The sequence below is a fragment of the Stegostoma tigrinum genome, chromosome 45 (genome assembly GCF_030684315.1).
Source record: "Stegostoma tigrinum isolate sSteTig4 chromosome 45, sSteTig4.hap1, whole genome shotgun sequence".
Classification (NCBI taxonomy): Eukaryota; Metazoa; Chordata; class Chondrichthyes; order Orectolobiformes; family Stegostomatidae; genus Stegostoma; species Stegostoma tigrinum.
The window spans coordinates 7,168,353-7,194,414 of record NC_081398.1 but is presented as its reverse complement, the minus strand read 5'-3'; the positions used below and the strand labels follow the sequence as shown (position 1 = coordinate 7,194,414).

Genomic DNA, 26,062 nt, shown 5'->3' with positions numbered 1-26,062 from the left:
TTCCCAGTACATTAGCTGGGTTTCTGGATTAATAGTCTCGCAAAAATACCACGAGGCCATTGATTACTCCTGCTGATTCACTATTCACACAATGGTACACTGACCCACACTAGAGTACAGTGGTTCACATTGTAGTACACTAACACACTGGGGTACACTGATTCACACAGTTGTACACTGACCCACACTAGGGCACAATGTTTCACACTGCACTGACCCACATTGGGGTACACTTACTCATGCTGTGGTACACTGGCTCACACTGTGATGCACTGATCCACACTACGGTATACTGGTTCACAATAACTCAGTCTGGGGTACACTGACTCACACTGTAGTAGACTGACACACACTGTGGTACACAGATTCACCGTGTGGTATACTGACCCACAATACAGTACACTGGTTCACACTGTGGAACACTGAGCCTTACTGGGGTACATTGACACACACTGGGGTACATGATTCACACTGAGGGACACTAACCCAACTGCAGCATGCTGCCCACACTGCGGTACGCTGACTCAGACTGTGGTACACTGGCCCCAACTGCAGTACTCTGCCCCACGCTGTGGAACATTGAGCCACAGTGGGGTACGCTGGCCCACACCTGGGTATACAGGTTCACATTGTTGTATTCAGACCCACACTAAGGTACAATGGTTCACACTGTGGTACACTGACTCACACTGGATTACTCTGGTTCACACTGACTCACACTGGGGTACACTGACTCACACTGGGGTACACTAACCCACACTGTGGTACATTGACTCACACTGGGGTACACTGACCCACACTGTGGTACATTGACTCACACTAGGGTACAGTGATTCACACTGTGGTACACTGATGCACACTGGGGTATGCTGAATCATACTGTCATACACTGACCCAATTTAGGGTACAGTACTTCACAGTGTGGTACACTGCACCAAACTGGGATACACTAACTCACACTATGGTACACTGATTCACACAGTGGTACACTGACCCACACTGTGGGTACAGAAATTCAAAGTGTGGTACACTGACCAATACTAGAATACACTGGTTCACACTGTGGTACACTGACACACACTAGGATACACTGACTCACACGGGGCTACACTGACACACACTGAGGTACAGAGATTCTCTCTGGCGTACACTGACAGATACTAGGGTACACTGGTTCACAATGACTCACACTGGTGTACACTGAAATTACACTGGGATACACTGATTCACACCATGGTACAGTGAGCTACACTGACCCACACTGTGGCACATTAGTTCACACTGGGGTACTGTGGTTCTTACTGACATACACTGATTCACAATGGTGCATTCTGGGGTTCACTGATGCACACTGGGGAGTACTGACACACTGCCATACACTGATTCACAATGGTGCATTCTGGGGTTCACTGATGCACACTGGGGAGTACTGACACACTGACATACACTGATTCACAATGGTGCATTCTGGGGTTCACTGATGCACACTGGGGAGTACTGACACACTGACATACACTGATTCACAATGGTGCATTCTGGGGTTCACTGATGCACACTGGGGAGTACTGACACACTGACATACACTGATTCACAATGGTGCATTCTGGGGTTCACTGATGCACACTGGGGAGTACTGACACACTGACATACACTGATTCACAATGGTGCATTCTGGGGTTCACTGATGCACACTGGGGAGTACTGACACACTGACATACACTGACCCACAGTGCAGAACACTGGTTCCCACTGGGGTACACTGGCTCACACTGGGATACACTGGCTCACACTGGACTAGTTTATTCCCTCTCAGCACATTGCATTCTCCTTTTTGCCATGTTACAGTCTGCCTATGTCAGTGAATTATTTTACTTCAGTTCAGTTCTCCCTCAGTGTCCCTCTGTATTAACGTTGTCTGTCTAATCCAGCCAACTCTCAACCTCTGGTTTAATACTGTCAATGATTCACATAACTTGCAATAATTTAATCCAAAGACTTCCTGCCTCACCATTGACCTGGCCTGCCTTTAAATCCCATTGTTCTGAAATCTGGACTCTTCAACTCTGCTTTCTCCCCACAGACCTGCTGAGTTTCTCCAGCCATTGATGATCCCCATATCTCTCTTTCTCTCTCCATCCATCTGCTTGTCCCTGTCTGTCTATCTGGCCAGTCAGTCTTTGTCTATATATACCCATAGAAACGCCTGTCTATCTATTTATACGTGACTCAGTCTATTTATAAGTCTATGTGTCTGTCCACCCTCACACACAAGCTTGTGATTGTACAGACTGCCTGCTACGTTTCACCACCCAGAGCCACATTCCCCCATTTAAACGCTCAATCCCACAGCATCGGTCCTCTCACTCGCTCTTCCTGACAGACTTATCAGTACAGCCTTCCCCCGGGCTACAGACATCCCCAAAACTTTCAACTATCACAGCGCCAGGTGAGATGCAAACGTCGATGGAGAGCGATGATTGCGATGCCAGTCTCCCCGTAGGCGAGGGCTGGGGCTTGACAGCATAGACACGGGGTGCCATCGCCTTTTGAAAGCGGGTGGGGGGAAGCGGATTTAAAAAAAAAGAGGATCTCCCTTCCTCACGTCTCGCCTCCTCATCCCCTTCTCCCTCTGTCACTGCTGAGCTTGGGAAAGGACCACCAACCCCCTCACATCCCGATTTATCGAACGGGCTGGGTTTCTTTTAATTTATGGAGAGGAAAATGTCTGATTTCACGCTACATTCGGTTTTGGGAATGTGGAGATGGAGAGAGGGTTGCTAAGCGACTGCATCACGTCATTAGATGCACTGAGCCCTACAGGGGCAGACAGAGACAGCAAGAGAGAGAGAGAGAGAGGAAATAATTAGGAAAACAGTTTAATTTGACTGTGGACAGATAAAACTCCAGTTCCTCTGCCGCCTACACTAGGTGTAGATTTGGCAAATTCTGGGGCGGGGTGGAGCAGCGGCGACAGACAGCATTCCTTTCAGAGAACAAGGCCTCCACCCTAGGAATAATTTTTCCTAAAAAAAAATCTGGGAGTATGAGAAGGAGGACAAAAGAAAATAGCATTGTATTTGTTCTTCCAGCAGTTTTGTCGGTAAGTCGTAAATGTTTGGAGATATGAGCAAGCAGTGTGAAATGTCTTTTTATTTTCTCAAAAAATAAATAACAAAACTGTGCGAGCTCCCGTCTCTGTCTACAGAGTCTTGTCGTGGGTGAGTTTGAGCTCTCGGTTCTTTCCCAGCCTCTGAGTTATTGCTGAGATCTTGCCTTCCAGATTTTATGGGAGTGGTTCATGAGTGAAGGCGATTATAAGGGGAGAGCCCCTCATCCCACTTCAGAAGAAAGGGAATCCTCGGGGAGCTAGGCTCCTCTCGGTTGCTCGGGAGACAAAGAAGAAGGAGGAGAGAGAGAGAGAGAACGTGGAGGGGGACAAAGAAGGAAGACTGTACAGAGGCCAGGATTATGTATGTGAGCTCCTTACTTTTGTTGCTTGTGGCTCGAGGACTAGCAAGGAGCTGTCCAGCCCCTTGTACCTGTTGGAATAAGGTGTCGGACTGCAGTGATAAGGAATTGGTCACGCCTCCTTTTGGGTTGCCCTTGTACATGACCAATCTCAGTCTGGCTCACAACAAAGTTCTCTCCCTGCCCCTGGGCTACTTCTCCTGCTACACCGAACTCATGGTTCTCGATCTTCGCAACAACTCTCTCACCGACCTGCCGGGTGGCCTGTTCCGGCCCTTGGTGAAGCTGGCCTACCTGGACCTGAGTTATAATAACCTGAGCCGGCTCACGCAGGAACTGCTGAGGCCAGCCCGCAACTTAGTGAGGCTTCTCCTGAGTCATAACCCTGGCTTGTCAGTTATCGCTCCCCGGGCGCTCTCCGGCTTGCCGCGCCTCCAGCACCTGGACCTCAGCTTCGACGGCCTCACTGGCATCAGCCAGGACCTCCTGGATGGTCTCCCGGCCACTGTTTCCATCCGGTTGGCCGGTAACCCTTGGCTCTGCGGCTGCTCCATGGAGCCACTCCTGAAATGGGTGACCAGGAACCTCCATCAGTGCAATTCCGGTGAGTCTGTGATTTTGGGGAGGGGCGGGGCTGAACGGGTTTGGTGATTCATGGTGGTTGGGTCACTTAACTGGAGATTCAATGGGCTCATCGTTCTTTCCGAAGGGGGCAACCTCGCCACGCCGTGGATGAGGTCCCTCTGTCTACGTCCAGTGTTGGGGTTGATCCATTTGCTGCCAAATTGAAAGCTTTGTGAGCTCTTCCACTGTGGCAGGCAGCAAGTAGAAAACAATACCCCTCCCAAAGTCAGTCACAAATGATGCACAAGTGCCAGACTCTTGGGGGACCTGTTTCACTAAAAGAACAATGACACAATGATAGGTAACAGGAGCGGTGGCCTGTCCTTCAACCTTATGAACCCGCTCATCCATTCATAAAAATCTGGAGTAGGCCATTCAGCCCGTCGAGCCTGCTCCGCCATTCAAAATGATCATTCAATGCATTCCCTGCTCCCACTTAATCATAAATTTGTACAGCATGGGAAAAAAAACCCTTCCATCCAACTTGACCAAGGAACTGGCACGGGGAAAGTAGAGAGGACATAAATCAATTGGGCAATTGTAATAAAGCTGTACCAGCAGTGGTGTAGTGGGCTGAATGGCAGTCTTATGATATCAGTGTTTCCATGATCCTACATTTAAGGTCATCTGTGTTACAGAGTCATTGAGTTCTACACCATTGAAACAAATCATTTGGTCCAACTCATCCATGATGACCAGAGATCCTAAATTAATCTAGTCCCATTTTCTAACATTCAGCCCATATCCCTCTGAACTCTCCTTACTCATATACCCATCCAAATGTCTTTTAAATGTTGTAATTGTATCAGCCTCCAGCACTTCCTTTGCGGCTTGTTCCACACACGCACCACTCTCTGTGTGAAAAAAGTTGCCTCTTAGGTCCCTTTTACATTTCTCCCCCTCTCACCTTAAACCTGCCCCCTCTAGTTTTGGACTCCCCTAGCTTGCGGGAAAAGACCATTCACCCTGTCCATGCCACTCATGATTTAATAAACCTCTATAAGGTCACTCCACAGCCTCTGATGCTCCAGGGAAAATAGCCCCAGTCTATTTAGCCTCTCCCTGTTGCTCAGGGAAAATGGTCCCAGTCCATTTTGCTTCGCCCTGTAGTTCCAACCTGTTGACATCCTTGTAAATTTTTTTCTGGACCCTTTTGATTTTAACAACATCTTTCCATCACTTTATCCTTTGATCACCTTGGCCCCAAAAATGATAACTAATTTCTACAGGAAGGATGTTGTGAATCAATTGTACAGTTTTAACAAAGCTATACCAGCAGAAGTGCAGTGGGCTGAATGGCAGCCTTCTGATTTGAGCTTTTCCATGACTCTAGGCTAAGGTCATCTGTATCTTCAGGCTGAGAAAAGACGGATTAAAAAAAGGACATGAGAGGCTTTTTTTTACACAGGGAGTGGTTCATGTGTAGAATGAACTTCCAGTGGAAGTAGTGGATGTGCCTGCAGTTACAACGTTTAATCGACATTTAGATAAGTAGATGAATAGGAAAGGATTGGAAGGTAATGCACCAAACACAAGCATTATGGCCAGCATGCACTGGTTGGACTAAATGGTCTGATTCCATGCTGCATGACTCTTTGACATTATGAGTTGTATAGCATGGAAACAGACCCTTCAGTCCAAATCATCCACATTGACCAAATGTCCTAAATTAATCTAGTCCCATTTGCCAGCATTTGACCCATCTCCCTCTAAACTCTTCCTATTTGCATACCCTTCCAGATGCCTTTTAAATGTTGTCATTGTACCAGGTCCACCACTTCATCTGGTAGCGCTGCATGGAAAAGTTGCCCTTTGGTCTCTTTGATATCTTTCCCCTCTCAACTTAAACCTGTGCTCTCTGGTTTTGAACTCGCCCAGCCTGGGGAAAAGACTTAGGCTATTCACCCTAGCCATGTCCCTCATGACTTTATAAACCTCTACAAGATCACCCCTCAGCTTTTGACAATCCAGGGAAAAATAGGCCCCACCCAATCAGCCTCTCCCTGTAGCTCACACCCTCCAACACTGGCAACATTCTTTTAAAACTTTTCTGCATTCTTTCAAGTTCAACAATATCTTTCCAATAGCAAGGAGATCAAAATTGAATGCAGTATTCTAAAAATGGCCTAACCAATAACCAATATAGTCAGAAGATGACATCCCAACTCCTATACTCAATACACCAACCAGTAAAGGCAAGCATACCAAATGCCTTCTTCACCACCCTGTCAACCTGTGACTCTACCTTCAAAGAGGAGATGTTCTTTTCAAAAGCAATTGTAGAACTTCATAATTACAGTTCACATTGCATTGAGTTCCACCAGCACAGAAATGGGTCTCTTGCCCATATTTAGTGGCCACATCAGACACCCACTTTCCCCCAGTACTTACTTAAAAGTGGTAGGACAACATGGAGTACAAAGTATTCTGGAGGATTCAAGGGAAACAGTCGTGCAGAATTGGAACAAGGGACATGTCATTGAAGTTCTTTGGTTTTGCATCAGCAAGTCAGAATGGTGAGAATGCCAAATTCGAAGGACCAACAATCTATACCTCATGGGAAAAAGGTGCTTATGGTTTCGCATTGTCATGAAGAATGCACCAGGGAACAGTTAACAGACAAGTTTGCGTTCAAAGTAGTCACGTTAACTCTTGTTTATAGAAGCATAGAATTATGGAAAATAGCTGCAGAAGTAGGCCATTCAGCCCTTTGAAACTGCACCACCATTCAATATGATTGTGGCTGATTGTGCAATTTCAATATCCCACTCCCACCTTCTCTCCATACCTCTTGATACCTTTAGCTGCAAGTGCCACGTCCAGCTCCCTCTTCAATATATCTAATGATCTGGCCCCTCCAACAGCTCTCTGTGGGAGAGAATTCCAAAGCTTCCTAACTCTCTAAGTGAAGAAATTCTTCCTCATCTCAGTCCTGAATGGCTTATCCCTTTATCCTTAGACTGTGGCCCTAGTTCTGGAGTTCCCCAACATCGGGAAAATTTTTCCAAATGTAGCCTGCCCAGTCCCATTAGGAATTTATATGTTTCTATGAGATCCTCCCCTCATTCTTTCAAATTCCAAACAGTACAAGTCCATTCGATCCAGTCTTTCTTCATATGTCAGTGCTGCCATTCCAGGAATCGGTCTGGTGAACCTTTGCTGGATTCCCTCAATAGCAAGAATGTCTTTCCTCAGACCAGGAGAACAAAACTGCATGCAATACTGGAAGTGTGGCCTCTCCAAGGCCCTGTATAAATGCAGCAAGACATCCCTTCTCCTATACTCAAATCCTGTCACTATGAAGGCTAGCATGCCACTAGCCTGCTGCATCTGCATGCCAACTTTAGCAACTATTCCACCCTAACTCCCAGGTCTCACTGCAACTCATCTTTTCCAAAACTGCCACCATCTAGATAATAATCTGCCTTCTTGTTTTTGCCACCAAAATGGATAACCTCACATTTTTTCCACATTATCTTCAAGGATTATCAATGTGGAAATACACCAGGGAATGGCAGTTTCCCGACAACACACCACACCCCTCAATCAGCACCCTCATCCCTCCCCTCAGCTTCCGTTCTGTTGTAAAAAACATACAATGAGGACATGCTGTTTCTGTTTGCCAAGTACAGGGTGTGTGAAGATTTGTGGCTTCTTACAGTCAGGTACATTGTGATCATCATAAGTGGCAGTGCCTCGACCAATCAGAATCCACTTCTCAACCAGTTGGCATCATTTTCTCATGCAGACTAAATTGCTATTTCCTTCAAGGTTTGGCATTCTTGCCATTCTGTCCTGATGAGTGCAGGATGATTAAAAAGTCCTGACAGCATGACTTTCGCAACAGTTGGGAATCTTGATAATTTGATGAGGGAGATAGGTATAGAAGGAGATGTTGGCAGGGTTGGACTTAGTTAGAATGAGTGGATGCATCCATTTCATGAGATATTCAAAATTGGTGCTGGGAATCTTTGGCTTGTTGTTGGCATGTTGACTGGGCATTGAGGCCACAACTAGTTGCCAAGTGAAGTAGGAGGGTGGTGTATTGGCAATGTTGCTGGACTAGTAAGATGGGGACTTGGCATCAAATCCCATCAGGACAGATGCTGGAGTTTGAATTCAAATTGGAATCAAAACTCAGTAACAAACTCATCTGGTTTACCTAGACACAGATACAAGGGCAAGCTAGCCTTTCATAAACTGTGAAGAGGATGGATGTGGCTCATCACCCATCCCATTTATGTTTAGTGTCCAAACCACACAAGACCTCACTTGCCAGACCGAGGCCTTGGGGTCAGGTTCCACCTAACCTCCAGCCTGGGTGTTTCTGTGCCTTGAAGTTACCCTAGTAAGTTGGGGGAGATTCTGTTTCTGAAATCAAAGAACTCTGTTATAATTAAGAACATACAGTTCTTCAGCCTGAAGTTTTCTCGATTCACCTATAAATACATGTGTTTATCTCACAGCCCAGACATCTGAGAGTGTGTGTGACTGAGTGATAGAGGATTATTTTCGGAAGCAGCCAGATGTTTTGCATTTCTTTCCATTCCTGGATTCTTGTCCTCTGCTGTAATTTCAACTCTCTGTATCTGTTTCTGTCTATCTACCTTCACCTGTCTATTTCTCTCAGTCTCTCACCCTCCCTCTGTCTCTCTTAGTCTCTCTGTCTCTGTTACTCTGTCCCTCTCCCACACTGTCTGTGTGTTTTCTGACACTGTCTCTCTCTCTCTCTCTCTGTCTGCCTCTCACTCACTGTTTCTTTCTCACTCTGTCCATCTGTTTCAGTACCTTTCTGTTCTTTGTCTCTGGCGCCTTCTTTTTCTCTGGCTCTCCGTGTCTCTTTCACTCTGTTTCTTTTTCTGATTCTCACATTGTCAATCACTGTCTGCCTGTCTCTTTCACTCTGACTCTCTCTCTGTCTCTCTCACTCTCTCTCTGACTGTCTTGCTCTATGTCTGTCTCTGTCTGTTACTTCCTCTGACTGAAACAGACCCTTTGGTCCAGCTCATCCATGCTGACCAGAAAGCCTAACTTAATCTAATCCCATTTGCCTGCATTTGATCCATATCCCTCTAAACTGTCACAATTCATGTACCCATCCAGAAGTCTTTTAAATATTGTCATTATACCAGTCTCCAACACTTCCTCTAGCAGCTCATTCCATACACGCACCATCTTCTGCGTGAAAAAGTTACCCCTTAGGTCCTTTTAAAATTTTTCCCCTCTTGCCTTAAACCTATGCCCTTCTAGTTTTGAACTCCCCTACCTTGGGAAAAAGACCTTGGCTATTCACCCTATCCATGCTCCTCATGATTTTATAAATTTCTGTAAGATCACCCCTCAGCCTCTGATGCTCCGAGGAAAATAGCCTCAGCCTATTCAGCCTCTCCCTCTAGCTCAAACCCTCCAACCCCGGCAACATCCTTGTAAATCTTTTCTGAACCCTTTCCAGTTTAACAACATCTTTCCTACAGCAGGGAGACCAGAATTGAACACAATATTTCAAACGTGGCCTCACCAATGTCCTGTACAGCTGTAACATGACCTCCCAACTCCTATACTCAATTCCTTGACCAATAAAGGCAAACATACCAAATGCCTTCTATACCACCCTGTCTACCTATGACTCTACCTCCAATGAACTATGAACTTTCGCCCCTAGGTCTCTTTGTTTGGCAACACTGCCCAGGAGCCTACCATTAAGTGTGCAAGTCCCGCCCTGATTTACCTTGCCAAAATACACCAACTCACATTTATCTAATCTCTGTCTGTGGCTCTGCTTTTCTTTGTGCAGCTGATTCTATCTCTGCCTTCATCACGCAGTATCTTGTTCTCTGCCCTTTACTTTGTCTCTCTTTCTCTCTCTCTCTCTTTCTCTCACACTCTCAGTTTCCGTCTGTCTCATTCTCACTGTTTGTGGTAATTTTCTAAAATTTGCTGGTCTCTGGAGCAGTTTCAGCAGATTGGAAAACAGCAAATGTGATGCCACTGTTTTAAAAAAGGAGGTAGACAGAAGATGGGGAATTATAGGTCGATTAGCTTAGCTTCTACAGTAAGGAAAATGCTTGAATCTATCACCAGGGAAGAAATAGCAGGACATCTAGCTAGACATTCTCATTGGGCACAGGCAGGTTGGGTTCTTGGCGTGCAGGTCATGCTTAACTAATTTACTTGAATTCTATGAAGACATTATGAGAGCGGTGGACGGGGGTACCAGTAGATGTGGTGTATCTAGATTTCCAAAATGAATTTGACAAGGTGCCGCACAAGAGGCTACTGCATGAGATAAATGTACATGGTGTTATGGCCAATGTATTAGAAGGGATAGTGGATTGGTTAACTGAAAGGAAGCAGAGAGGGGAAAAATTAGTGCTTTTTTGGTTGGCGATCAATGACCAGTGGTGTGCCTCAGGGATCAGTGTTGGGACCACAACAGTTTACAATTTACATTGATGATTTGGAGTTGGGGACCATGTGTAGTGTGTAAAAGTTTGTGGATGACACCGAGTGGCAGAGCAAAGTGTACAGAGGACTCTGAAAGTTTGCAGAGGGATTTGGATGGTTTAAGTGAGTGGGCAGAGGTCTGGCAGATGGAGTACAATATTGATCAATGTGGAGTCATCCATTTCGGTAGGAATAACATTAAAAAGGACTGTTACTCGAATGGTAAAAAATTGTGCTATGTTACTGTGCAGAGGGACCTGGATGTCCTTATGCGTGAATCACAGAAGGTTGGTTTGCAGATGCAAGCAGGTAATTAAGAAGGCAAATGGAATATTGCCCTTCATTGCTGGAGGGATTGAGTTTAAAAGCAGGGAGGTTATGTTACAGCTGTAGAGGGTGATGGTAAGGCCACACCTGGAGTACTGCGTATAGTTTTGATCTCCTTACTTGAGAAAGGATGTACTGGCACTGGAGGAGGTGCAGAGGAGATCTACTATGTTGATACCAGAGCTGAAAGAGTTGGCTTATGAAGAGGACTGAGCAGACTGGGATTATATTAATTGGAATTTAGAAGAATGAGGGGGCGGGGTGGATCTTACAGAAAAATATAAAGTTATGAAGGGAATAGGTAAGATAGAAACAGGGAGGATGTTTCCACTGGTGGGTGAAGCTAGAACAAGAAGCCATAGCCTCAAAATTAAGGGGAGCAGATTTACAACTGAATTGAGGAGCAACTTCTTCACCCAAGGTGTTGTGAATCTGTGGAATTCCCTGCCCAGTGATGTAGTTGAGGTTTCCTCATTGAATGTTTTTAAAGCTAAGACAGATTTCTTTTGAAAGGGAATCAAAGGTTATAGTGAGGGGGTGGGTAAGTGGAGCTGAGGCCACAAAAAGATCATCCATGATCTTATTGAATAGCAGAGTGGGCTCGGAGGGCCAGATGGCCTACTTCTGCTCCTGGTTCTTACATTCTACCGTTGTTGTCCCTCCATGTCAGTCATTATCTTTGCCTCACCTTGTCATTCTTTCCCTCTTTCAGGTCAGTTGTCATTTTGTCTTTCTTTACACATCTCTCGCTCTTTTTCTCCATCTCTCTTTGCCTCTCAATGCATCTTTCATGCTCTCTACCTCTGCTACTTTCTGTCCTTCCTATCCTTCTCTCACTGTCTCTCACTGTCTTTCTCATTTTCACACCTTCACGTAAAATACATGAGCTATAGTCATATGAATATTTCAAAGATAGAACTTTGACCCATATAGGTTGAAAATACTTACATTTATTTTTGTTTTGACAATCCAGTTTCATCGGCACAAGCTTCTGTTATAATCCCCTGTTCCGTAGTGGATGTGCTGACCCCAATAGTTTCCTGTAATTGACCTTAATTAGGATTGAGTAACTGTGCAAAGATCATTAATCTCTCAGTATCGAAGTTGTCACATAGAGGAAAATGAGGACAGGGTATGATTTAGTTGTGGGTACTGGGTGTGTATGTTTCCAGTTTTGGGGGCAGTGGAATGGGCAGAACTGAGTTATACTGCTAATCATAGATTGTTGTCGAACGATGAGAACTAGACTATGCAATAATCATAGAGGGTTAAGAATTAGTTAGTAACTGTCTTCCAGTTAACAATGGGAAAAGGTTCAGGATGTTTCTAAATTGGTGAGCGTGCAGAAAAGACTGACGAGGATGTTACCAGGATTGGAGGGTTTGAGTTATAAGGAGTGGCTGAGACTTTTTTCCCTGGAGCGTAGCAGGTTGAGGGCTGATAGGGTTTATAGAATCAAGAGAGGCATCGACAGGGTGAGCAGTCAAGATCTTTTCCTCAGGGCATAGGAATCCAAAACTAGAGTGTATAGATTTAAGGCGCGAGGGAATAGATTTAAAAGGAGCCTAAAGGCCATCTTTTTCACACAGAGGGTGGTTTAAATGTGCAATGAACTTCCAGAAGCGGTGAATGCAAGTACAGTTACAGCATTTAAAAGACACTTGGGCAGGTACATGAACAGGAAATGTTTAGTAGGATGAGGACCAAATGCAGGCAAATGAGAACAATGTGGTCGGCACGGGCAATTTGGGCCATTGCTCTGTTTCCATGCCATATGACTCTACTGATTCAAGGACTGTTTACCTTTTCGACTGGAGGCAGCTGCCTCAATCTGTCTTCTCAAGTGGGGCCAACTCTGTAAGGGGAAGACTGCCTCTTTGCATTGAGGTTACCCCCATGGGATTAAGCTTTGAGCTGAGAATCCAAACTGTCAATGACACAATCCTCCTTCAATGGAGACTATTCCCTGGTGATTGAAAGGACTTCCACGAATTTAAAGAATGTCCTTGAGGTGGAAATGACAACTTGAGAAAGCTCAAACGTTTTGAGATGGCACCTCACTGTTTGAGGCGGTACCTCACAGTTCGAGGTGGTATCTTGCCGTTTGAGGTCGTAACTCATTGGTTGAGGTGGTACATCATTGTCTGTGGTGATACCTCAATTTTTCAGGTGGTATATCACTGTTTGAAGTGGTATGTCATTGGCTGAGGTGGTATCTTACTGTTTGAGACAGAACTTTACTGCTTGACGTAATAACTCATTGGTTGAGGTGGTACGTCATTTCTGTGATGGTACCTCACTGTTTGAAGTGGTAAGTCACTTTTTGAGGTGGTACCTCACTGGTTGAGATGATAGCTCATAGTTTGAGGTGGCACCTCACAGTGTGAGATAATCTCTCAGACTTTGCCTCAGACTGTGAGTAGAAACTCCTGGGATTGCATAGAATCCTCAGGCACAATCCCCCCACCAATTTCCCCAACCCACCCTCTCCATCTCCTCCAATTTGGATAAACTCAGGAGGCGCAGCTAAGAATGGGACAGAATTTGAGGGCATTGTGGAGACAAAATAAAACATAAATACAGAGCCACAACCAGACTCGAAAAGAAACATCTCAGGACTGCGGCTGAGATCAAGGCAAACAATAGGCCAGTGCTTGAGAGGAGCCTGCATTAATCAACGAGAGAATGTATTTGGAATTAGGTCACTGAGCATGAAGATAAACTCACAACGTGGCACAGGGGACCAGGAGAGCTTGCCAGCTCAAAGGAACATAAGCAGACCCTTCCATTTTCAATTTGTGCCTCATTGACAAGATGAAGGAGCAGAAGATAAATGAACGTAGGTATACAGGCCTGTTTCCAGACAGTCGTAAATCTTAGACGTGAGATGGCTCAGACATCTCTTGGAGCAACGGTGAAACAGATAAATAACTGCCATGGTCACACCCTCCCCTTGGAGAGATTTCTGATTCATATCATAGCTGCAGGCAGAGAATTAATCCCAAAGAAAGGCTTGTAACCAACCAGGTCCCAGTTCAAACCTTTCTGCTGGTATTCTACAACTCAAAACTGATAGGAATCATTGAGCATTTAACCAGGTCATGATCTTCTATCTCAATGTCACTTTCCCTTAATTTATAGAATCCTTCCAGCCCACTGAGTCTACCCTCACCCCCACTACAAGCATCCCGCTTGGAATCAACCCCCTATCCTATTTCTGTAACCCTGCATTTCCCATGGCTAATCCACCCAGCTAGCATATCACTGGACACTATGTGAAATATAGCATGGCCAATCCACCCTAACCTACACGTCTTTGGACTATGGGCAGAAACTGGAGCACCCGGAGGAAACCCACACAGACATGGAGAGAATGTGCAAACTCCACACAGACAGTCACCTGCAGGTGGAATCGAACCTGGGTCCCTGGCATTTGAGAGGCAGCAGTGCTAACCACTGAGTGTCAACACACCATTCCAATCCATCAACCAGCCTTGAATGCCTCAAGTGAACCTGCCCCTCCATACACTTTCCTGACTCTAACTGACTGGGGCAACAAAATGTGAGGCTGGATGAACACAGCAGGCCCAGCAGCATCTCAGGAGCACAAAAGCTGACGTTTCGGGCCTAGACCCTTCATTAGAGAGGGGGATGGGGTGAGGGTTTTGGAATAAATAGGGAGAGAGGGGAAGGCGGACTGAAGATGGAGAGAAAAGAAGATAGGTGGAGAGAGTATAGGTGGGGAGGTAGGGAGGGGACAGGTCAGTCCAGGGAAGACAGACAGGTCAAGGAGGTGGGATGAGGTTAGTCGGTAGATGGGGGTGCGACTTGGGGTGGGAGGAAGGGATGGGTGAGAGGAAGAACAGGTTAGGGAGGCAGAGACAGGTTGGACTGGTTTTGGGTGGAGGGGAAGAGCTGGGCTGGTTGTGTGGTACAGTGGGGGGAGGGGACGAACTGGGCTGGTTTAGGGATGCAGTTGGGGAAGGGGAGATTTTGAAACTGGTGAAGTCCACATTGATACCATTAGGCTGCATGGTTGCCAGGCGGAATATGAGTTGCTGTTCCTGCAACCTTCGGGTGGCATCTTTGTGGCACTGCAGGAGGCCCATGATGGACATGTCATCTAAAGAATGGGAGGGGGAGTGGAAATGGTTTGCGACTGGGAGGTGCAGTAGTTTGTTGCGAACTGAGCGGAGGTGTTCTGCAAAGCGGTCTGCAAGCCTCCGCTTGGTTTCCCCAATGTAGAGGAAGCCACACCGGGTACAGTGGATGCAGTATACCACATTGGCAGATGTGCAGGTGAACCTCTGCTTAATGTGGAATGTCATCTTGGGGCCTGGGATAGGGGTGAGGGGGGAGGTGTGGGGGCAAGTGTAGCATTTGCTGCGGTTGCAGGGGAAGGTGCCGGGTGTGGTGGGGTTGGAGGGCAGTGTGGAGCGAAGAAGGGCGTCACGGAGAGAGTGGTCACTCCGGAAAGCAGACAGGGGTGGGGATGGAAAAATGTCTTGGGTGGTGGGGTCGGATTGTAGATGGCGGAAGTGTCGGAGGATGATGCGTTGTATCCGGAGGTTGGTGGGGTGGTGTGTGAGAACGAGGGGGACCCTCTTTGGGCGGTTGTGGCGGGGGCGGGGTGTGAGGGACATGTTGCGGAAAATACGGGAGACGCGGTCAAGGGCGTTCTCGATCACTGTGGGGGGAAAGTTGCGGTCCTGGAAGAACTTGGACATCTGGGATGTGCGAGAGTGGAATGTCTTATCGTGGGAGCAGATGCGGCGGAGGCGGAGGAATTGGGAATAGGGGATGGAAATTTTGCAGGAGGGTGGGTGGGAGGAGGTGTATTCTAGGTAGCTGTGGGAGTCGGTGGGCTTGAAATGGACATCAGTTACAAGCTGGTTGCCTGAGATGGAGACTGAGAGGTCCAGGAAGGTGAGGGATGTGCTGGAGATGGCCCAGGTGAACTGAAGGTTGGGGTGGAATGTGTTGGTGAAGTGGATGAACTATTCGAGCTCCTCTGGGGAGCAAGAGGCGGCGCCGATACAGTCATCAATGTACTGGAGGAAGAGGTGGGGTTTGGGGCCTGTGTAGGTGCGGAAGAGGGACTGTTCCACGTAACCTACAAAGAGGCAGGCATAGCTGGGGCCCATGCGGGTGCCCGTGGCCACCCCCTTTGTCTGTAGGAAGTGGGAGGAGTCAAAAGAGAAGTTATTGAGGGTGAGGACGAGTTCGGCTAGGCGGATGAGGGTGTCGGTGGAGGGGGACTGGTCGGGCCTGTGGGACAGGAAGAAGCGGAGGGCCTTGAGGCCATCTGTATGCGGAATGCAGGTGTATAGGGACTGGACGTCCATGGTGAAGATGAGGTGTTGGGGGCCAGGGAATTGGAAGTCCTGGAGGAGGTGGAGGGCGTGGGTGGTGTCACAGATGTAGGTAGGGAGTTCCTGGACCAAAGCCGAGAAGATGGAGTCCAGATAGGTGGAGATGAGTTCGGTGGGGCAGGAGCAGGCTGAGACGATTGGTCGACCAGGGCAGGCAGGTTTGTGGATTTTGGGAAGGAGATAGAAACAGGCCGTGCGGGGTTGGGGAACAATGAGGTTGGAGGCTGTGGGTGGGAGGTCCCCTGAGGTGATGAGGTCATGAATGGTGTTGGAGATGATGGTTTGGTGCTCGGGTGTGGGGTCATGATCAAGGGGGCGGTAGGAGGTGGTGTCAGAGAGTTGGCGTCTGGCCTCGGCGATGTAGAGGTCAGTGCGCCGTACTACCACTGCACCACCCTTGTCTGCGGGTTTGATGGTGAGGTTGGGGTTGGAGCGGAGGGCTGCCCGTTCTGAAGGGGAGAGGTTGGAGTGGGTGAGAGGGGTGGAGAGGTTGAGGCGGTTAATGTCTCGACGGCAGTTGGAGATGAAGAGGTCGAGGGAGGGTAGGAGGCCTGGGGGTGGTGTCCAGGAGGAGGACTTGTGTTGGAAGCGGGTGAAGGGGTCAGTGGAGGGAGGGTTAGGCTCCCGGTTGAAGAAGTAGGCATGGAGGCGAAGACGGCGGAAAAACTGCTCTATGTCCAACCGTGACTGGTATTCGTTGATCTGTGTTTGTAGGGGGACAAAGGTGAGCCCCTTACTAAGGACTGACCGTTCGTCCTCAGTCAGTGGGAGGTCTGGGGGGATGGTGAAGATGCGGCAGGGTTCAGTATGGCTGTCTTCTCTGGGGTTGCTGGCTGTGGAGGTTGTAGGCGGAGCGATGAGGGCGTCGGCCGTGGGCAGGCCTCCCTTGACCTCTTCATCTCCAACTGCCGTCGAGACATTAACCACCTCAACCTCTCCACCCCTCTCACCCACTCCAACCTCTCCCCCGCAGAACGGGCAGCCCTCCGCTCCAACCCCAACCTCACCATCAAACCCGCAGACAAGGGTGGCGCAGTGGTAGTACGGCGCACTGACCTCTACATCGCCGAGGCCAGACGCCAACTCTCCGACACCACCTCCTACCGCCTCCTCGATCATGACCCCACACCCGAGCACCAAACCATCATCTCCAACACCATTCATGACCTCATCACCTCAGGGGACCTCCCACCCACAGCCTCCAACCTCATTGTTCCCCAACCCCGCACGGCCTGTTTCTATCTCCTCCCCAAAATCCACAAACCTGCCTGCCCTGGTCGACCAATCGTCTCAGCCTGCTCCTGCCCCACCGAACTCATCTCCACCTATCTGGACTCCATCTTCTCCCCTTTGGTCCAGGAACTCCCTACCTACATCCGTGACACCACCCACACCCTCCACCTCCTCCAGGACTTCCAATTCCCTGGCCCCCAACACCTCATCTTCACCATGGACGTCCAGTCCCTATACACCTGCATTCCACATGCAGATGGCCTCAAGGCCCTCCGCTTCTTCCTGTCCCGCAGGCCCGACCAGTCCCCCTCCACCGACACCCTCATCCGCCTAGCCGAACTCGTCCTCACCCTCAATAACTTCTCTTTTGACTCCTCCCACTTCCTACAGACAAAGGGGGTGGCCATGGGCTCCCGCATGGGCCCCAGCTATGCCTGCCTCTTTGTAGGTTACGTGGAACAGTCCCTCTTCCGCACCTACACAGGCCCCAAACCCCACCTCTTCCTCTGTTACATTGATGACTGTATTGGCGCCGCCTCTTGCTCCCCAGAGGAGCTCGAACAGTTCATCCACTTCACCAACACCTTCCACCCCAACCTTCAGTTCACCTGGGCCATCTCCAGCACATCCCTCACCTTCCTGGACCTCTCAGTCTCCATCTCAGGCAACCAGCTTGTAACTGATGTCCATTTCAAGCCCACCGACTCCCACAGCTACCTAGAATACACCTCCTCCCACCCACCCTCCTGCAAAATTTCCATCCCCTATTCCCAATTCCTCCGCCTCCGCCGCATCTGCTCCCACGATAAGACATTCCACTCCCGCACATCCCAGATGTCCAAGTTCTTCCAGGACCGCAACTTTCCCCCCACAGTGATCGAGAACGCCCTCGACCGCGTCTCCCGTATTTCCCGCAACATGTCCCTCACACCCCGCCCCCACCACAACCGCCCAAAGAGGATCCCCCTCGTTCTCACACACCACCCTACCAACCTCCGGATACAACGCATCATCCTCCGACACTTCCGCCATCTACAATCCGACCCCACCACCCAAGACATTTTTCCACCCCCACCCCTGTCTGCTTTCCGGAGTGACCACTCTCTCCGTGACGCCCTTCTTCGCTCCACACTGCCCTCCAACCCCACCACACCCGGCACCTTCCCCTGCAACCGCAGCAAATGCTACACTTGCCCCCACACCTCCCCCCTCACCCCTATCCCAGGCCCCAAGATGACATTCCACATTAAGCAGAGGTTCACCTGCACATCTGCCAATGTGGTATACTGCATCCACTGTACCCGGTGTGGCTTCCTCTACATTGGGGAAACCAAGCGGAGGCTTGCAGACCGCTTTGCAGAACACCTCCGCTCAGTTCGCAACAAACTACTGCACCTCCCAGTCGCAAACCATTTCCACTCCCCCTCCCATTCTTTAGATGACATGTCCATCATGGGCCTCCTGCAGTGCCACAAAGATGCCACCCGAAGGTTGCAGGAACAGCAACTCATATTCCGCCTGGCAACCCTGCAGCCTAATGGCATCAATGTGGACTTCACCAGTTTCAAAATCTCCCCTTCCCCAACTGCATCCCTGAACCAGCCCAGTTCGTCCCCTCCCCCCACTGTACCACACAACCAGCCCAGCTCTTCCCCTCCACCCACTGCATCCCAAAACCAGTCCAACCTGTCTCTGCCTCCCTAACCGGTTCTTCCTCTCACCCATCCCTTCCTCCCACCCCAAGCCGCACCCCCATCTACCTACTAACCTCATCCCACCTCCTTGACCTGTCCGTCTTCCCTGGACTGACCTGTCCCCTCCCTACCTCCCCACCTATACTCTCTCCACCTATCTTCTTTTCTCTCCATCTTCGGTCCGCCTCCCCCTCTCTCCCTATTTATTCCAGAACCCTCACCCCATCCCCCTCTCTGATGAAGGGTCTAGGCCCGAAACGTCAGCTTTTGTGCTCCTGAGGTGCTGCTGGGCCTGCTGTGTTCATCCAGCCTCACATTTTGTTGCCTTGGATTCTCCAGCATCTGCAGTTCCCATTATCTCTAACTGACTAGGGACTCTTTATCAGCTTGAGCTAATTCAAATGTCTGTCATTTTTCACTTAAATTTCTGCCAATTTCTATTCATCCATTGCACACCTGCTCCCTTTACCTGCTTTCCACATGCTCAACAACTTATCTTAACTCTTTACCCAGCAATGCATCAAATTTAAAATTTTCACCCCGTTTTCAAATGGCTCCCCAATTTTAATTACTTTGCCGAGGTGTGGCCCTCAGCTCTGCTTCATCGATGGTCTTCCCTCCATTGTAAGGTCATTGATGGTTGCATAATGTTTTGCACCATTAGCACCTCTTTTAACAATGAAGTGTTCATGTGTAACAAGTTCTGGAAACCATACCTGACATTTGTGCCACCCAAGTGCCAGGTGATAACATCCCCAACACGTAGTCCACTATTGCCCTTTGACATTCAATGGCATTCCCATCACTGGAGTGTAACTGTTGCTTATCTGGGCAAAAGTGGTGAGTATTCTATTACATTCCTGACTTGTGCCTTGATGATAGTGGACAATGCATTAAATAGTACCAGTGCATTAACTCTCTTCAGAATTACCTAGGGTTGTTGACAACTTCTTACAGAAAGTGTGGGACTGGAGTTACATGGAAACCCAGACCAGGCTTTAAAAAATTCATTCATGGGATGTGAGTGTCACTGGCTGGGTCATATTTATTGCCATTGAGAAGGTGGTGGCATGCTTAAACCACTTTAGTCCTTGAGCTGTACAGACAATGCTATTAAAACCTAAAGCAGAACAAAAAGAGCATGATCATTCAGAGATAGTGCTCTGGTCCAGGCAGCAGATCAATGAGACCCATATCAGGGAGAGGAAAGCCTGAGAGAAATGTTAAGCTTGAGACTGTGTTTCACCAAACAGTGTTGAGTGAGCTTGACTGTGTATCTCAACCCGTGCTGTCCCTTTCCAAGAAGTGTTTATTGTGGACAGTCTAGAAGGAGCTTTACTCTATCTAACCCTGTGTTGTCCCTGTCCTGAAAATGCTTGGCGGGGGACAGTAGAGAGGCAGCATTACTCTGTATCTAATCCTGTGCTATCTCTGTCCTGGGCGTGTTTGCTGACTCAGAGTAGAATTAGCTTTGCACTCAGTATTGCATTCAGAAACGTTTACTGTACATTGCGCCAATATTAGTCCACTTTCCAGGTGTCTAACTACTGTCTTCTGGAGTCAAACGCAGAGTTCATTAGATCAGGAACCTGTTGTGAGTCTTTGATTTGACTTTTCAGAGGCAGTGGAAGATGAAACATTGGTGTCACTATGAATTCAGACAGGCTGTAACCTCCCAGTGGTGTTTGTGACTTTAGATTAAGGAGTGACTCACAGGTTGTAGAATTGAAATGAATGAGCTGCAGTTGCCTCTTGTAGTACCTTGCCTATCTTAAACAATGCACCACACTTTCTCAAATTCAGCTCTCGATCTTTGGTAGGAATGCGAGTCAGTTGGTCTGTATTGTTTCCAAGATTTGCCCATGTGCAGTCAGTCCCACTGCTGGAGATCTTCCACTTCATATCAATGGCCCCATAGAATTTGAGCTCAATGCACAGCAAGTAAGTATTGACATTTGAGAGAAGTTGATATCTGAGAGAAACTGGCAATACCATTCTCTTACCATAGCCCTATATCAATTCTAAACCAATCCCACTGCCCCACTCTCTCCCCATAGCCCTGCATCAACCCCCAAACTAATCCCACTGCCCAGGTCTCTCCATAGCCCTGTATCAATCCCAAACTGATCTCACTGTACCACTCTCTCCCCACAGTCCTGTATCAGTCCCAAACCAATTCCACTATCACATGCTTTCCCCAAAGCCCTGTATCAATCTCCAAACTAATCCCACTGCTTCTCTCACTGCCATAGCCCTGCATCAATCCCAGATTGATCCTACTGCTTGGCTTTATCCCCACAGCCCTATTTCAGTCTCCAAACCAATCCTACTTACCTGCTGTCTCCCCATTGCCTTGTATCAATCCCCAACTAACCTCACTACCCTGCTCCTGTATCAGTTATAAACCAATTTAAAATAATTACAAGCCCAAAGATATTGGATGGGGATCAATCAATCAGCCTTGAATGAGACAGCAATCAGATATGCAACTTGGTGATCTCATCCAGAACTCACCACAGTTATGGTCAGTGGCAAATGGTTGGTGAACAATTCTGAACAGGTCATGTCATGCGGATGCCCTTCTCATGAATACTGATCTGGTGAAGATTATTTGGTTGAAAATCTAACCGTGTTGGTCACTGAAGGAGGTAAAGATGTGCCAGGAGAAGTCTAAAGGGAGAAAGGTGGATATATTAGTCTGAGGAACCTGGGTCTTTCAAATCAGAATGAGGGCATTTGACAGGGGAGTTTATAACAATTAGATATTATCAGGAAGATCAACACAGGGCAATTGTTTCCAGTGACTCTCTGAGGGTAGGATAAGGGACACAAGTTCTAACAAGCAATAAGGAAAACTTAATATAGCTTGCAGGAATTCTTCTGCTGTCCAGAGAGAGAGAGAGAGACAGAGAGAGACAGAGAGCGGCACAGTGGCACATTGGTTAGCACTGCTGCCTCACAGCACCAGGGACCTGTGTTTGATTCCACTCTCAGGCTGTGTGAAGTATGCACATGCTCCCCATGTCTATGTGGGTTTCCTCCCGCAATCCAAAGATGTGCAAGCTGGGTTAGCCATGGGAAATGCAGAGATAGGACAGTGGGTCTGGGTGGGGTAGTCTTCAGTGGATTGGTGTGGACTCAATGGGCCAAGTTACCTGCTTTCACACTGCAGGGATTCTATCTACACGCTAGATCAATGTTTAAAATTGGATTACAAATATGCAAAGCTCGAATCCTCTCATGTATCAAAATATGAAAAGCCTCTGACAACTTCATGCGTCTTGAAATTCACTGATGTCATCAATGAGAAACAAGTCATCTGATCATTGCCAATGGTGGGATCTTGCTGTGCACAATATTGCAGCTACGTATTTATGACAGCAGTGATGACACTTCATGGCAGTGAAAGGTTATTAGGGGCAGATGGGAATGTGAGGCAATCAGACCTTATTGAATGGCCGGAAAGGCTTGAGGGGGTCAAGTGACCCACTCCTACTCCTAATCCATATGCTCATTCATTTCAGTGTGCATTGGGATGACATGAAAATGTGTAAGTCAACATATAAATGTAACATTTATGTCTTTGAAGTAGGCATGTTTTTATCTGCCCTGCTCTTCTCATTATTTGAATGTTTAGGTACAGTAGAAGGTAATTTTTGAACTTCACTGAAAAGAGAAACATTTTGCCAACTGGAGCTATCATAAGGATAAATACAAGAATGCCAAATGTTCGACGGTCACAGTTTATATCACAGAAGAAAAGGGTGCTGATTGGTTGGCAAGTTGACTCTGATTGGCCACGTTGTTGTCATAGTGAAAGCAATATGGAGCCAAAGTCTTTCTTAACTTGACTGTTGAAAATTTGACATCATTGGATTTGATTTGATGAGGGCTCAACAAAAACATTTGGCAATGTGTCTATATTTTCATCGATGTTGAACATGCTCTTGAATATCACAATAGGCCTCATCCAACAAAGACTATCTAAGAGTAGAATGGAAGCTTGATCAGCTGGGCCAATGGGCCAAGGAGTGGCAAATGCAGTTTAATTTTGATAAATGTGAGGTGTTGCATTTTGGTGAGACAAACCAGGGTAGGACTTATACACTTAATGGTAAGATCCTGGGGAGCGTTGCTGAACAAAGAGACCTAGGGATAGAAGTACATAGCTCCTTCAAAGTGGTCTCACAAGTAGACAGGGTGGTGAAGAAGCTGTTTGACACGCTTGCCTTTACTGGTCAGAGGACAGAGTACAGGCATTGGGACATTATGTTGTGAACATTGGTGAAGCCACATTTGAAGTATTGTGTACCGTGCTATAGGAGGAATATTATTAAACTGGAAAGCATGCAGAAAAGATTTACAAGGATGTCACTGAGACTGGAGGGTTTGTGTCATAAGGAGAGGCTGGATAGACTGGGATTTTTTTTCCCCTGGAGCATAGGTGGTTGAAGAGTGACCTTATGGAGGCTTATAAAATCACCGGGGGCATAGGTAAGGTGAATAGCAAAGTCTTTTACCCCAGGTGGGCAAGTTCAAAACTCAGGGACATAGGTTTCAACTGAGAGGGGAAAGATTTCAAAGGGACCTGACGGCAACTTTTTCACACAAAGGGTATATGCATGTCGGATGAACTGCCAGATGAAATGGTAGATACAGATACAGTTACAATATTTAAAGAATATTTGGACTGGTACGTGGATAGGAAAGGTTGAGAGGGATATGGGCCAAACAGAGGCAAGCGAAACTAGTTTAGTTTGGGTAACCTGGTCAGCATGGACAAATTGGAGTGAAGGGTCTGTTTCTATACTGTTATGACTCTTTGACATAAATATAAGGCTGTGCCCAGCGTATGTTAGATACATTGAGTTCTTTGTTCTGTTATAACTTTCTGAGGCTTTTTGTGTCAGATTCCAGGGACATGGAGTGTGCTGGTCCCCCAGAGGTCAAAGGCATTCCACTCTTCACCCTGACCGAAGAGAGTTTTAAGGCATGCCATTTCTCACTGACGCTGGATGACTATCTCTTCATCGCCTTCGTTGGCTTCATTGTGTCCATTGCCTCGGTTGCCACAAACTTCCTCCTGGGGATTACTGCCAACTGCTGCCATCGCTGGAACAAGGCAAACGAAGAGGAAGAGATGTGACACCTCTCTCCCCCAACTTTGGTGGGCAAACCAACCGCAAAGCTGCAAGGTTAGACCGGTATTTTGGCTCCTCACATTCAGCCCATGTGAGGGAAGAGCAAAGGAGGAGAAATGGGGACGAGATCAAACGAAGACGATGTGTCTTGTCAGGGGAAGAGCCTGGCAATCATGAAGAAACCCACTTTTCCTTTTATATTCTTGCTGTCTTCAGTACGGAGAAGGAACCGAGAAAGATATGGATTTGACTCCACCAGCTGTGATCCTCTGAGCAAGGCTAGTAAAGAAAACAGGTCATTTTTGAGTGCTGTTGAACCTAATGATTTGGAGAGGCTGAGTTTGTGCTTACACTTGGAAATTACTTCTATGGGGGTCTTTGACAATGTTGGAGAGGATGATCTTGGAGAATTCAAGTTTCTTGGCATTGTAGCCATTGCAGCTGGACAGCTAAACCTTACTGTTTGTGCTGTTACTACAACTGAAGATCAGAGTTGACTCCAAATCATTCAATTGTAATCATCACCTCAGTTGTCAAGCAACGGAGGATGCAGGTTGAATCTACTCATTTACTAAGTCAGTTTTAACCGAGATTGCAATGGTGGAAAATGACTGAGACTTTGCAACTTTCAAATTCAGACGAGAAGGAAGACTTTGAAAAGTTCACTCATTTTTACAATCCGCTGTGAGGAAAATCTGATTGAAGATGATCTGATAAGTGAAGACCAGAACTCTACACACTGTTTGAAGAATAATAAAGCTTAAAAAAAAGTTCTTCATTTGTCCCTAATGCTGAGAGGGTGAGGAGAGACAGAGTTTAATTCTGGCCTAATTGGTATCCATCCAATTGGCCTTTGGAATTTCAACCGACGACCTGCTACAAGAAGCAAAGGTCTGTGATTGCAAATAGTTTGACATATTTCCCAGCTAGGGTGAGGAGCAAATGTAATTACCTCGAGTGATTTAGCACAGAACCAGGCCATTTGGCCCGGCAGACTAGTGCTGGTGTGTCAAGCCTCCTTCCAGCACATACTCCATCTCACTTTAGCAGAATAACAGATGGTGAGGAAATATACTGTGTTGTATGGGAGGCTTTCAAAGGTATGCACATCTTGCACGTAGCTAACCGTGGGCGATTCAGCGCTTGCTATAAATATTTCTCAAGCAGTTCCAAACTGAATTTGAACTCGTAAAGCTGACGGACGGAAGAGGCAATTTGTCAATGTCGTTATCTTCAAATTACGGTTTGGGGAACCTTGATAAGCAAACACACGACAATGTTAAGAGCAATTTTAACAGGATATATCTCGGTGTTGCAAACCGCGCAGGCATCTGCTCATTAAAAGCCGACTAGGTCTGACAGTTCCCGAGAAACATCTGATTTATGAGCGCGGTACAAACTACAGAGGGCTTCATACCCCTTGGGCTATTTAAAGTGGGAAGCGAAGTGAGATTGAGAGGCTGCCCCTCCCACCGCCAAAACAAAAATAAAATCGCATGAGGACGACATTGCCAAGACTGCCTCAGGAATGTGAACCAGCCTAAGAATGTGTGTGTGTGTGTGAGAGAGAGAGAGAGTGTGCGTGCGTGTGTGAGAGAGAGAGAGTGTGCGTGCGTGTGTATGTGAGAGAGAGTGTGTGTGTGAGTGCGTGCGTGTGTATATGAGAGAGAGGTGTGCGTGCGTGTGTGTGTGTGAATGGGAGAGAGAGTGTGTGTGCGTGTGTGATTGCGCGCACGTGTAAGAGAAGGCTGGTTTAACA

General features: G+C 47.4%; 1 protein-coding gene across 2 annotated transcripts; it reads left to right on the top strand.

Annotated features, from left to right (window-relative positions):
* Positions 1-2,377: 2,377 nt before the first annotated feature.
* LOC125448606 (leucine-rich repeat-containing protein 55-like) lies at positions 2,378-25,632 on the top strand. Of its 2 annotated transcripts, none has more exons than XM_048524009.2 (3): positions 2,378-2,446; positions 3,281-4,072; positions 24,073-25,632. In XM_048524009.2, exons 2-3 carry the CDS (start codon positions 3,469-3,471, stop codon positions 24,306-24,308), a joined length of 840 nt encoding a protein of 279 aa, XP_048379966.1. In that variant the 5' UTR covers positions 2,378-2,446; positions 3,281-3,468; the 3' UTR covers positions 24,309-25,632. The 2 variants fall into 2 exon arrangements, with proteins under 2 accessions (XP_048379966.1, XP_048379964.1); XM_048524007.2 differs by lacking the exon at positions 2,378-2,446 and adding an exon at positions 2,558-3,100.
* The last annotated feature ends 430 nt before the right edge of the window (positions 25,633-26,062 follow it).

Bases quoted from the DNA above. Each gene is read 5' to 3' on its own strand.
- LOC125448606 (XM_048524009.2), top strand. From the start codon at position 3,469: ATGTATGTGAGCTCCTTACTTTTGTTGCTTGTGGCTCGAGGACTAGCA. The intron at 4,073-24,072 runs GTGAGTCTGTGA...TTTTTGTGTCAG, and splicing joins CCTCCATCAGTGCAATTCCG to ATTCCAGGGACATGGAGTGT.